General features: G+C 43.0%; 1 protein-coding gene across 4 annotated transcripts in view; it reads left to right on the forward strand.

Moving 5' to 3' along the window:
• Window positions 1-1,253: 1,253 nt before the first annotated feature.
• TRIM33 (tripartite motif containing 33) overlaps window positions 1,254-14,112 on the forward strand; it is a 120,439-nt gene continuing 107,580 nt past the window's right edge. For 2 of the 4 annotated variants that reach the window (XM_023222710.2, XM_023222711.2), the window contains exon 1: window positions 1,254-1,899. In XM_023222710.2, coding sequence (XP_023078478.1) covers window positions 1,374-1,899 — 526 coding nt within the window. In that variant the 5' untranslated portion in view covers window positions 1,254-1,373. The remainder of the gene's footprint in view (window positions 1,900-14,112) is intronic. The other 2 variants (XM_023222712.2, XM_023222713.2) reach the window with 1 other exon arrangement.

A 14,112-nucleotide genomic window follows, 5' to 3' on the forward strand; every position in this document is an offset into this window, starting at 1 on the left:
TTTCATGATCTTAACATTAAAACAGTTGTTGCACTACGTAAAATCCTCCAAATACCTTTTTTTTCCCCAAATAAAAAGGCAACTTTCTGAAAGGTTTTATTTATTTATTTATTTATTTATTTATTTATTTATTTTTGAGACGGAGTTTCGCTCTGTTGCCCGGCTGGAGTGCAGTGGCACAATCTCGGTTCACTACAGCCTCCGCCTCCAGCCGGGTTCAAGCAATTCTCCTGCCTCAGCCTCCTGAGTATCTCGGATTACAGGCGCCCGCCACCACACCCGGCTGATTTTTATATTTTCAGTAGAGACGGGGTTTCACCGTATTGGCCAGGCTGGCCACGAACTCCTGACCTCAAGTGATCTGCCCTCCTCGGCCTCCCGAAGTGCTGGGATTACAGGCTTGAGCCACCATGCCCGGCCTGAAAGCTTATACTACCATTGTTGTAAGGGCATTTGTCACCCAGCTCAAACCAGGACACTTAAAGTGGGACCTCAGAAGGACGCAGTATTGGTTACAATCCGTGGCTCTCCAAACTGACATACATTAGAATCAGCTGAAGGGACTTCTCCCTCTCCGTCGGCTCTCTCCCTCACTTCCTGATTCAGGTCTGGGGACTGGTCCTGGCACCTCTGCTTTGAAAAACTCCTCCGTTGATTCTGATACTTAGCAACTCCTGAGAATCACCTCAAGATGCCAAAAATAGCTGTTAAAGAGTTTCTTCCTCACTCGGTCTTTTCAGCCTATTTCTGGTAGATCCTCAGTACAAAAACAAAAATCAAACAAACAAAAACCCAAAAACAAAAAAACAAAGCCCCGCTTTAGTGCTCCACAGCCACCCAAAGGAACGCGGCTGGTCTACGCACAGCAGAGACCCAGGAGGCCCCGGTGATCGAGCGGCGCGGCGGGTGAAGCTTCCGCGAAGACGCCCGGGACACGCTCGCAACAACCGGAACCGGTCCGGCTTCCACCCTTCCGTACGCACCACAGCTGTATCGGAATTCATAACCAACCCCAGCCACAGGCAACCCAGCGTCAACCGCCTCTGGCTTTAAAAGCTCCTTTCGGGTTAAACAGCCGCGGCACTGACGCAAGGAACTGGTTTCGAGGGTGCCGGACCGCTCCGCGCCCGCGCACCGAGTTCCCGCCTCCCTCGGGAGGACGTCCGTGCGTACGTGCGCGTGCCGCAACCGCCCTCCTTCAAACGCGCGACGCGAGGGCGGGGGCGCCGCGTGCGCGCGCGCTCTCGTTGGTTTGCTCTCTCGCTCGCTCTCGGCTGCCGCTCTTGCTGCGGCTGCGGCTGGGGCTGGGGGCGGCGGCGGCGACGCGGGCGGCGGGCGGCGCGGGGCGGTCCGGCGGGTTCAAAGAGGAAAACATGGCGGAAAACAAAGGCGGCGGCGAGGCTGAGAGCGGCGGCGGGGGCAGCGGCAGCGCGCCGGTAACTGCTGGGGCCGCCGGGCCCGCGGCGCAGGAGGCGGAGCCGCCTCTCACCGCGGTGCTGGTGGAGGAGGAGGAGGAGGAAGGCGGCAGGGCCGGCGTTGAGGGCGGCGCGGCCGGGCCCGACGACGGGGGGGTGGCTGCGGCCTCCTCGGGCTCTGCCCAGGCTGCTTCATCCCCTGCGGCCTCAGTGGGCCCTGCAGTTCCCGGAGGCGCGGTATCGACGCCGGCTCCAGCTCCAGCCTCGGCTCCCGCTCCGGGTCCCTCAGCGGGGCCGCCTCCTGGACCGCCAGCCTCGCTCCTGGACACCTGCGCCGTGTGTCAGCAGAGCTTGCAGAGCCGGCGTGAGGCGGAGCCCAAGCTGCTGCCCTGTCTTCACTCCTTCTGCCTGCGCTGCCTGCCGGAGCCGGAGCGCCAGCTCAGCGTACCCATCCCGGGGGGCAGCAACGGCGACATCCAGCAAGGTGAGCCGGAGGCCCTGTCTGGCATCTGGGCCGCACAGGGTTTGCGCAACCCTGGAAGAGCTGGGGACGGAGGTGCTGGGGCCTGGGGCTGCTCGGACAGGCGCGATCCCGAGGGGTCTCTAAGGTGAAAGACTCGCCCCTGGGACACTTTCCAGAGAAGCTGGACCGCAAGAGATAAGGGGAGCATGAAGGGAGGGGTGCCGGCTGCGAGAGGCTGGGGGAGGGGACGCTGGCTGCGAGGTTTGTGATGTGCGGAACCCGGCCGAGCGCTGCTGGTTCTGGAGCTGGCAGACCCGTACAGTCAGAGAAGGGGGATTTGGGAAACACGTTGTGAGAAGCGTTTTGGCTGGAAGGGCCCGGGCCAGCGAGATGTTGAGGGAGTAGGTAAGAGGTAAGGGCAGTGAAGATGGATTGCTTTGGAGGGAGGGGACTTGGCCTGTTCGCAGATAGGACAGAGGACCACTATGGATTAAATGGAGGTGGATAAAATATGTTGGAGGGCTTGGGGTACAGAGAAGGCACCTGACAGAAAATTGTAAGATGACATTGGGAAGGTGAAACTCGGAAAGCGGACTGCATGGTTAGGGAAAATCCTAAGGTTTGGGGATGAAGGAGAAATGAACTTCGAAGGAAATTGAGAGTTAGGGAAAGCTGGGCATGAATTTGTTTTAGCTCATTGGACGTTAATGAGCCCCTAGTGTTGGGGCACTGTGCTAAGACTGAATAAAGTACTCAATGAAGACTTCATTCACAGTCTAACAGGGGAAACCTATATAACTTGCAGCAGTGGAGGAGGGTATTCAGTACAATGGTTGTGGCACAATAGAGGAAAGGTCAGGGAAACTTCACAGGAAAGGAAATCCATGAACAGGTTTCTTGAATGAGTACCTCACTGGGTTGGAGGGTATTCAGGGCACAGGGCACCCTTCTACATCCCTGGAACTAAAGAATGTGTAAGGTGATTGGTGGAAATTAGATTGGATTGATGGGCTGAATAGATAAAGGTTTCAAAGTCTCTTAAACTCTTGGGATCCAGGTGTGTTTTGAACTTCAGAATATTTTGGGATTTTTCTTTTTTCTGGCAAGGTCTCTTATGTGAGACTTTTTTCAGGGTCTGAATTAACTCTGTATCAAACACGTTAATGTTTCTGCATTGAAACACATGAATGTCACACTAATGGGATAAATAGACAATAAATAATCTCCCAACACTCACAGTGGATTCTGGTGCAAACTAATGAAAAATAAAATAAAATTTCAAAGCTTTTGAATTTCGGAACTCTAGGTAAGGGATTGTGGACCTGTACTAAAGGGCTTGGAATTCATCCTGTAGAGTGTATCCATGACATTGTGGACTAAAGGATGTTCCTGGAGGGTTTTTATATCAAGAGAATAAATGGATCAGATTTCTGATCCAAAAGGATCACTTAGGGCACTTGAGGGAGGAGGGAAGGCAAGGCTGGAGACAGGGAGACCAGTTAGGAGAATCTTGGCAGTAATCTAGGTAAGAAATTAACATTTGGAATGGATAGTAAAGAAATGATATCAGGTATTACAGAATGAAGCATTTTGGTTTGGGGGAACGGTAGTGTTTGGAAATCTCCTTTGCCATCTTCTACACTTGGGCAGTGACCTTTTCTTAGCTTCAGTTTTCTCATTTGTGAAACGGGGGAAAAAAGTACATAAACTCATAGGGTTATTGAGAGAAATGAAGTAAGATAAAATGTGTAATTAGTACGTGGTAGTTACTAATGAAATGGTAGCTAGTATATTAATAGTAGTAACTATTAGTAAGTGGCTGTGGGAATGGAGGGACGGGGGGATTGTATTGAAATTAGTGTGAGGGAGACAAACATGTAGAATTCCACATTTTTTATTTGGTGAATAGCAGTGCTATTAATTATACGTATTCAGACGCTGAAGCAGGCTGGGGTGAGGGTAAGGCCTGGGGTGGAGGGAGGATAAAATGTTTTCAGTTTGGGTTGTTTTGGGTTTCTGGCATTATTGGGACATGTAGGTAAGAATGTTAAGAATAAGGCTTTGGTGGTTGGAGAAGCTACTAATTGTTAATGGGTGTTTAGAGAATAACCGCTCATGGTCTGTGCACCCATGAGCATAGTAAGACCCATAGGATTCAGTGTTCTTGTGGGAACCTGGGTTAGGTGAGAGATTTAGAGGGAACCCAGAGATGCAGATTATGTTTGACTGATGTGGCTGAGGGACTGAGGTTATGAAATTGGCTATCTGAAATTTATGAAGGAGAGAGAATCATAATCCCCTCTTCATTTCTTTATCCTTTCTTTTTGAAGGAGGATGAGTAAGTGGAAGGGACTAACCAAATACTGTCAGTCTTAAGGGATATTGCTGTCAACGAATATCTAAAACAAATTGAGTCTGGAATCCACCATGTTTTTTATTAAAAAAAATTTTTTTTTGAGACAGTCTCACTCTGTTGCTCAGGCTGGAGTGCAGTGGCTTGATCTCAGCTCACTGCAGCCTCTGCCTCCCAGGTTCAAGCGATTCTTGTGCCTCAGCCACCCCAGTAGCTGAGATTACAGGTGCACACCACCATGCCTGGCTAATTTTTGTATTTTTAGTAGAGATGGGGTTTTGCCATATTGGCCAGACGGGTCTTGAACTCCTGGCTTCAAATGATCTGCCTGTCTCAGCCTCCCAAAGTCCTGGGATTATAGGCATGAGCCACCGTGCCCAGCCATCCACTGTGTTTTTAGATAGTCTGGAAAGTAATTTGTCAGTATTAACCTCCTATATACCATTCTGCTTTGCTGTTTAAAAAGATCAAGCTGTGCTGGAAAGAACACTAGATTGGGTGTTAGGGGACATATTTCAGCTCCTTAACTGTTTTACGCTAAAGGAAATTCATACTGTTTTTGTCCTTCAGTTTACTTCTAAAATGTAGCTAATAGTCGTTTACTTACATCTCAATAAGGCAAATAATAAATGCGAAAACACTTTGTAACTGAGAAATGATTCAACAATATAGGATATTACTGATCAACATCAGATATCATCTTCTCTGGTCTGGAGATCATAACTAGTGGTTTTAATTCACCGTCTTTTCCAGTGATTTTGAAACAAAGATGGGTATAATGCCCTCCTTCGTAACTGGTGTTTTTCCTATTTTCTCTTAATACATTTATTCACACTGTCTGGCTGCTCTCTCTAGATCAACAGTTCTCAGAGTGTGGTTCCTAGACCAGCAGCATCAGCATCATCTGTGACCTTGTTAGGAATACAGATTCTTGGCCGTTCCAGACCTCCTGACCAGTAGTCTCGTTTAACAAGCTCTCCAGGTGATTCTGATTCACGCTTAAGTTTGAGAACCACTGTCTTGAATGAAGGGCTCCTCACTTCAAATGTCTCCTCAGAGTTTGACTTCTCATTTTAAAGTAGTCCTCCAGGTCGCTCTCTCATACATCATCTTTTTTCTTTGTAGCACAGCTAAAATCCAAAATGTTTATTTTTGTTTACTTACCCGTCTCATTTTGCACTAGGATATTGTAGACTGTTCAATAAGTTTTGAGTAAATAAGAATCACTGGAGAGCTTATTAAAATGCTAACTTGGGAGTTTCTTCAGAGACTGGTTTCGTTGATTTGGTGATGACTCCATGTGCCTGCATTTTTAACAGGTGCCCTGTGATTTTGATGCTTTTGGTACCACCACACTTTGAGGAAGATGGATTTAAATATTTTGAGGAGAAAGTATGATCTGTTTACCGTTGGAGTATTTGCAAAATCAAAGTAGATAAATTAGTTAATATTGAATCTCAGTAGTGCGCTTCTTAGAGTACTTTTGTGATTGTTTTGGGGGTGCTTTTTTAGGTAGAGGCAGAAGAGCCGTCAGTAGTGGATATATATAATTTTATACTTTTTTTGAGGCAGAATAGCTGTCAGTAGTGGATATATATAATTTTATACTTTATCAATAAAAATACAGGTTTGCTACTCAGGAGGCTGAGGCAGGAGGATCACTTGAGGCCAAGAGTTCAAGATCAGCCTGTGTAACATAGTAAGACCCTGTCTCTAAAAAAAATTTTTTAAAATAGGAATCATATTGATGCATCTGAACAAACTCTCAGATGAACTCTTGAAGGAGATGAGGCTACCTGTGAGATGGCACAATGACACAGTTGAAGAAATGAATTGGTATTAAGTTGCATTGGGTTCTGCCTTTTTTCTTTTTTTGAGACAGAGTTTTGCTCTAGTCACCCAGGCTGGAGTGCAATGGCGCGATTTTGGCTCACTGCAACCTCCACCTCCTGGGTTCAAGTGATTGTCCTGCCTCAGCCTCCCCAGTAGCTGATATTATAGGTGCCTGCCACCATGCCCACCTATTCTTTTGTATTTTTTGTAGAGACAGGATCTCGCCACGTAGGCCAGGCTAGTCTCGAACTCCTGACCTCAAGTGATCCACCCGTCTTGGCCTCCCAAAGTGCTGGGATTGTAGGCGTGAGGCACCGCCTGGCCTGGGTTCTGCTATTAAGTAGCTATGTACAAGGAACCTAGGAAGTCTCTCCAGGTCTTTTGCACTGTGAAGAGGCTGAGTTCCTATCCTGTTAGGTTCTATGATTCTATTGTCTTTTATGCTAACGTTCTGTATGTACGTACGTTTAATGTCCTTATAGTTTGTGGGGAGTAATAGAGGAATCACCATGGAAAAATCATTCCGTTACTGAATTCTTCAACTTACTATGGGCTGGGCACAGTGGCTCATGCCTGTGATCCCAGCACTTTGGGAAGCCGAGGCGGGCAGATCGCTTGAGGTTATGAGTTCGAGACCAGCCTGACCAACATGGCGAAACCCTGTCTCTACAGAAAGTACAAAAATTAGCCGTGCATGGTGGCAGGTGCCTGTAATCCCAGCTACTTGGGAGGCTGAGGCAGGAGAATCCTTTGAATCTGGGAGGCGGAGGTTGCAGTGAGCTGAGATCATGCCACTGCACTCCAGCCTGGGTGACAGAGTGAGACTCCATCTCAAAAGCAAAACAAAACAAAACAAAACAAAAATCTTACTATGAAAAGTCCAAGATGGCAACAGTCTTGTAAGTGGGAGGGAAAACTTCTTGAGTGTAGTGTGAAAAGCACTTCCTCATAGTGTTTCTGTTTATCACAGACCATGCTGAGCCACTCTGAGGAGTCTTCTGTTTGAGCCCTTGGAATTTCTTATCCCTGGAGTGTGTATACTATATGACAGTTCTAGCCTCAGTGTGACTCAACTGGTTTGGGGACTTTTTAGGCTCTACTTTTTCTGACTGTCCTCTTCAACAGAAACAAGCTTGAGTGTTTGAATGATCATGTGGTATTACACCAACAACTAGTCATTGAAGATGTATCCGAGATTGCTGAAATACTTCCTAACAACTTCTGTCTAGCATTGTGGTCAAACTACCTGACTTGATTTTTGAGCTGTGCCATTTAGTACTGGAATGACCGTGGATAAGTTACTTAACATCTGTAAACTGGGAGTAATAATTATATCTATGTCATAGAGTTTTTGTGAGAATTAAGAAAGTTAATGTGTTGCAAGGTGCATTTATTGGGAGCTTACATGGGAAGCCCCCAATAAATTGCAGTAGTGTGATTTCGGTAATTTTTCATTTGTCCCCCCATTGCCTTTGTGACTGTATCTCACAGTAAACAGAAAGAAGAGGCAGGGGCGTAAATTGTGGTTTTAAAGGCTTTTCTGATGTCTACTCATGTGTACAGCATGCATGATAAATCATTTGAGTTCCGAATCTTTCTAGTTACCTAGAACTTGTAAAAATTTATAAACTAATGCCCTAAATCCTAAGTCTTTATAATGTCTAGTATTTGTACATCAGTAGCCCTAGTTGGGGGACTTTAATTACTTTTACTTTTCTCATGGCTGCTCTCAATGGGTCCTAAATGAGAATCCCTTAAAGCAGTGATTCTCAAAGTGTGGTCCACAGAATGCTAGGGTGGGGGTTAAGGTAGTGACCATGTCACTGAGACTCTTTTAGAGGTGCACAAGTTTAAAACTATTTTCATAATTACACTAATTTAATATTTACCTTATTCACTGTGCTGACATTTATATTAACGGTGCAAAAGCAATGATGGATAAAACTGCCGTCACCTCTGCATGAATTAAGGTGGTGAGTGACTCCACTTGGGAGGCCAAGGTGGGTGCATTGATTGAGTCCAGGAGTAGGAGACTAGTCTGGGCAACATGAGGAAACCCTGTCTCTACAAAAAATACAGAAAAATTAAACAGGCATGGTAGTGTGTGCCTGTAGTCGCAGCTACTCAGGAGGCTGAAGTGGGAGAATCGCCTGAGTCAGGGAGTGTCGAGACTGCAGCGAGCCGTGATTGTGCCATTGTACTCCAGCCTGGGCAATGGCATGAGACCCTGTCTTTAAAAAAAAAAAAAAAAAAAAAAAAAGATAGTGGCTCCAAGCCATACTAAAAGTCATTGCATATTTACTTTCACACATTTAGAGAAAAAAAAAAAATAAACCTATCCATTGTCACTTAATATCCTTTATGAAACAGTAACAATTACTATATTAAATTTTGATCTTTAAAGCTCTGCGTGATGAAATGGGAAATGTGCCTAAAATGCTTCTGCTGCTTACGAAAGTGCAGGAAAAGTACTTGTGTAGTTTTTTGAGTTCCAAGCTGAATTTGCTTTTTTTCATAGAAAACTATTTTTACTTGAAATAATGATTGACAAACTGTGGTTTTTAGGCATGGGTATTTGGCAGCCATTTTCTCAAAAGTGAATGAATTGAGCCTGTCATTTCCAGGAAAACAACTGACATATGTTGCCAGTGATAAAAATCGAGATTTTAAATGAAAATTAGAATTTTTGGAAAATTGGTGTTTGCTGCCACGAGCTGGTCAGTTTCTCAGTATTTAAAGACTTTTCTGAAGACATTGGTGGTGATATTAATGAACGTGAATTTTTTTGATACTGTGTAATGTCAACATTTCAAAGATCTGCGTAGCTTATTGCAATATATTCTAAATGACCAATGCATGATGTTAAGTGCAAAACAGAGCAATAATAAATAGATTGTATTTTATTTTATTATTTCAGATGGAGTCTTGCTTTGTTGCCAAAACTGGAGTGCAGTGTCACAATCTTGGCTCCCTGCGACCTCCACCTCCTGGGTTCCTGGGTTCAAGCAATTCTCCTGCCTCAGCCTCCCAAGTAGCTGGGATTACAGGCACACGCCACCACGCCCAGCTCATTTTTGTATTTTTAGTAGAGGTGGGGTTTAGCCATGTTGACCAGGCTGTTCTTGAACTCCTGACCTCAGTTGATCTGCCCACCTCAGCCTCCCAAAGTGTTGGTATTACAGGCATGAGCCACCAAGCCTGGCCAATAAATAGATTTTAATGCAAGAGAGTAGTAAAGTTTATTGTTAAGGTTTGAGATGCCATATTGCAACTGATGTTTAAAAAATAAATATACTTAAGTTTTTGTGTTGTATCAAATAAAAATATCCACACAGTGATCTGAAAAGGCTATTAAAATCTGCTCTTCCCTTTTCTTAGATACTTAGTTGTCTGAGGCCAGATTTTCTTTATATTCTTCAAAGAAACAATGTATCAAAACATTAAATGCAGAAGCATATATCCAGCCATATTCTATGAAACCACATGTTAAAGAGATCTTTAAAATTTAGCACAATAACACTCTTTATTAATTTTTTTGTTTTAGGAAATACAGTTATTTCTGATTTTTAAAAATGTTGTTTAAACCTGTTGTGCTGGACATGGTGGCTCATGCCTATAGTCCCAGCACTTTTGAAGGCTAAGGTGGGAGGATCACTTGAGTCTGGGAGTTGAGGCTACAGTGAGCTGTGATCATGCCATTGCACTCCAGTCTGGGTGACAGAGTGAGACTGTCTCAGAAAACAAATAAAACTAGTAATAAAATAAACGTCATTTTAACATTTTAAAATTTAAGATTCATTTTTAATTCATTTTGTAATGAATTAAAATACATTTAAAACATATTTGATGGTCATACCCCATCTAAACAAAAGCTCTTTGTGTTCCTCAATAACTAAGACTGTAAGAGAGGTCCTGAGACCAGAAAGTTTAAGCCCTGCTCTGTTAACGGACATTAAGAACATGATAATGTCTCAGAGTCTTTGGGCTAGTGGGAAGAATGTCAGATCATAAAATAATAGGTGGCAGATTTATACATTTATAGTTTTGCATTTTGGAGTACCCGTAACAGTTCAGAAAAAGCCTCCCGTCAATAAAATGTAAAAATGAAGAAAGTACTTATTAACCGAAGTTAAACTTTTAAAAATAGCTCACTATAGATTTACTGATTTTTTTTCATGTTTATGGCTGTCTAAGCCAACTTCAGAGATTGCGCTCAGGATGATAGGTAAATTAACCTCTTGTCTCTGGCCACAAATTGCACTTCTATCCCTTGGCATTGGACTCAAGGGGAAGCGGGAAAAAGAACAAGGATGGATGAACATAAATATACCATTTTTAGAAAAATATTTAAAGCCTATTCCCCAGTGATGAGTAAATGGCATGCACTGTATGGTACTAACGAGTACATTTGAATGCTTATTATTTGCTATTTATGTTCCTTTTGTGAATTATTTGTCCATGTGTTTTATGTTTTTCTTTAGATTGCTTACATTTTCTGTTTTGATTTACAAGAATTCTTGACAAATTCTGTATACTGATCCTTTGTTGATGATTTAGGTTGAAGATGTATTCTGAGCCTATGGCTTGGTGTGGTAGCCAACCTCTAAGATGGCTCCTTGTTCCTTTTCTCCTATTACTCACACCATTCTTTGGTTGCTGTCCTGTTGCTCAAGGCTGGTCTCCGTGACCAAGAGAATATATTAGAATTAATAGTGACTTCTGAGGCCAGGTCATTAAAGGCATATATACAACTTTTTCCTTGCTTTTTGGATCCCTCATTCTGGGTGAAAAACAGCTGCCATTCTGTGAAAGATACTCTAGTAGTCCTTTAAAGAGGCCATATGGAGAAAAATTGAGGTCTTCTGCAAAAACCCGGGACCAACGTGCCAGCCATGTGAAAGCCACTTTTGAGGTAGATTCTCTATCCCAATCAAGCTTTCAGATGACTGCAGTCCTGGCTGACATCTTGACTGCAGCCTTCTTAGAGGCACTAAGCCAGAACTGCCTGCCAGGTCCCTCCCAAATTCTTGTTTCAATAAAGCTATGAGAATTATTGTTTTAAGTTACTAATTTTTGAGGTAATTTGTTACATAGCAATAGATAACGGATACACTTTTTTTTTAGAGAGCTGTCTTTTCATGTTTTTAGTTTTTTCTCCTTTTATTTATTTTTTGGCTGTTCTTAGTAGCTTTATAATAAGCAGTAAGTTTTGTTCATTAAGGTAATTTTACTGCCCTCTCTACATGTACCTTGGTCATCTTCAAGATTATCTCAACTGATCTTGACCCTTAGCTCCTTTTTTTTTATTAAAAAATTTCTTTTTCCAAGACAAACCTTGGCCATTCACCTTTTGCTCACTCTTATACTAAAATGTATTATCTTGTGAAAGTTCATCTTGTGAAAGTTCATTTTAAAAACCTCTTAAGCAGTGTGTGGTGGTACCTGCCTGTAGTCCCAGCTACTCAGGAGGCTGAGGCAGAAGGATGACTTGAGCCTAGGAGTTTGAAGCTGTAATGTGCTATGATTGCACTTGGGAATAGCACCTGTACTCCAGCCTGGGCAACACAGAGAGATGCCACCATCTCTTTAAAAAAGAAAAGAAAAAAACAAACCAAAAAAACCTGTCAGTGTTTTTGTTGGAATTGCTTTGAATATGTAAATCAATTTGGGAGAAAATGTCTTTATGGTGTCTGCCTATTTATAAACATGGTATGCCTCTGCATTTGCTTAAGTCTTCCATGAATGTTTTTGAGTGTATATTTTGAGACGGAGTCTCACTTTGTTGCCCAGGCTGGAGTGCAATGGCGTGATCTTGGCTCACTGCAATCTCCGACTCCCAGGTTCAAGCAGTTCTCCTGCTTCAGCCAACCAAGTAGCTGGGATTACAGGTGCATGCCACCACGCCTGGCTCATTTTTGTATTTTTAGTAGAGACAGGGTTTCACCATGTTGGCCAGGCTGGTCTTGAACTTCTGAGCTCAAGTGACCTGCCTGCCTGGGCCTCCCAAAGTGCTGGGATTACAGGTGTGAGCCACTGTGTCCGACCTATTTTTTAAATGTCTCAAGTATACTGATTTCGTATTTATATTTTATAATTCCATCATCTGATGTTCTTGATGTCTTATTTTACTACTTTCTTCTGCCTGCTCGTGTTTGTTGTGGGTGGCGTCCTCCTGTATTTTATAGTTTTAGACAGTGAGCCTGTTCACCAGGGCTTTATGAAATCTGCCAGACTGGTTTTAGGGAACAAACCTCCAAAGGGTGTTTTGCATTTGCTTCTGTCAGGTGCCATCAACACAGAAGTTACTGAAGCAGACTCTTAGTTTACTGTATCTTAGTATTGTCAGATGTTGATTTAGTGTTTACCTTATAGGCTGGCTGTAATTAAAAATTCTTAGAATTACACACAGTGTGGGTGTGGGGGGAAAAAAAAGGAAATTCTCAGGAGAAAAATTTTTTCCTTACCCTGAACCCGGCAGTGACAGATTTCTTCATTTCCATGCTGTTGGTCAGAATTTTTTTTTTTTTAATTTCACTGTTCTTTGCTTATGCACCCTAATAACTGAGGTTGTAGTCGTTCAAGTCAGTTTTATGAAGGTGAGTCTTGATCTGGTTAATAAATTACACAGGCCCTGGGCTCCCATGTCTCCCATTCTTTGTTTACTCCCTTGTTTGTACATTCTAAAGAAGAGTCACTAAGAGTATAGTTTCTGAGCCTTTGCATTTTTGAAGTTTTCTTTATTCTACTCTCTTCTTAAATGATTACTTGGCTAGATATGAAATTCTGGGTTAAAACTTTTTTCCTCAGAACTTTTAAGGCATATCTTCCAGTGTCTTAAATCAGTGTTGCTGATGCTACTCTAATTTTGCTCGTTTGTACAACCCCGGTTGGGTTTCATTTGTTTATTTACCTCTTGAGATCTTTTTATGTCTTGGATCTCTTCATCTATTTATCATTGTTTTGAAATACAGTGATGTGCTTCTATTGATTTTTTTTCTCTAAAAGTTTCTAAAAATTCATTGTGTTTTTTCATTTAGTCTTATAATCTTCATTTATAGTAAGATAACTTTACATTTTTTTCAGAAGGTCCTTCCCCACCTCCCGCTCTTTTTGAACTATTACTATTTCATGTTGGCTCTCCTAGGTTCATATTCTCCCCTATCTTTTATAGTTTCCTTCCCTTTGTTTTCTTGCTCAGCTGACGTTCTGAAAGATCTCCTTGTCCTTATCTCTAACCCTTTTATCCAGTTTATTAATTACATTGTACATTTCTTTCTTTTCTTTTTTTTTGAGATGGAGTCTCATTCTATCACCCAGACTGGACAGCTCACTGCAACCTCTGCCTCCCTGGGTCAAGTGATTCTCGTGCCTCAGCCTCCTGAGTAGCTGGAACTACAGGCTCGTGCCACCGCGCCTGGCTAATTTTTTTGCATTTTTAGTAGAGACGAGGTTTCACCATGTTGGCCAGGCCACTCTCAAACTCCTGACCTCAGGTGATCCACCTGCCTTGGCCTCCCAAAGTGCTGGGATTACAGTCATGAGCCACCGCGCCTGGCCTACGTGGTACATTTCTAAGAGCTTCCTTGCTTAGGTTGTATTTTTATAAGATTCTATTCTTTTTCTGTGGACTTAGTATCTTCTTTCTCTGAGGATACAAATGTTTTTCTTCCCTAGGCAAAATACCTATTTTATGTTATTTTTCATTTGACTTTTTACTTTTGAAACATTTCAGGTATACTGATTCCATATTTATATTTGATAATTGCATTATGTAACTTTTTTTTTTTTGAGACAGAATCTCGGTCCGACGCCCAGACTGAAGTGCAGTGGTGCGGTCTTGGCTCACTGCAACCTCCGTCTCCTGGATTCAAGTGATTCTTCTGCCTCAGCCTCTGTAGTAGCTGGAATTATAGACGTGCACCACTATGCCCAGCTATCATTATATAACGTTTTTGACATCTTATTTTACTGCTTGCTTCTGCCTGCTCTTGTTTATCTTGTGTTCCCTTTATTATCTGTTTTACTTTCTGTTTTTTTTTCTTTTGATC

Source organism: Piliocolobus tephrosceles, chromosome 1 (genome assembly GCF_002776525.5).
Source record: "Piliocolobus tephrosceles isolate RC106 chromosome 1, ASM277652v3, whole genome shotgun sequence".
In the NCBI taxonomy this organism is placed as follows: Eukaryota; Metazoa; Chordata; class Mammalia; order Primates; family Cercopithecidae; genus Piliocolobus; species Piliocolobus tephrosceles.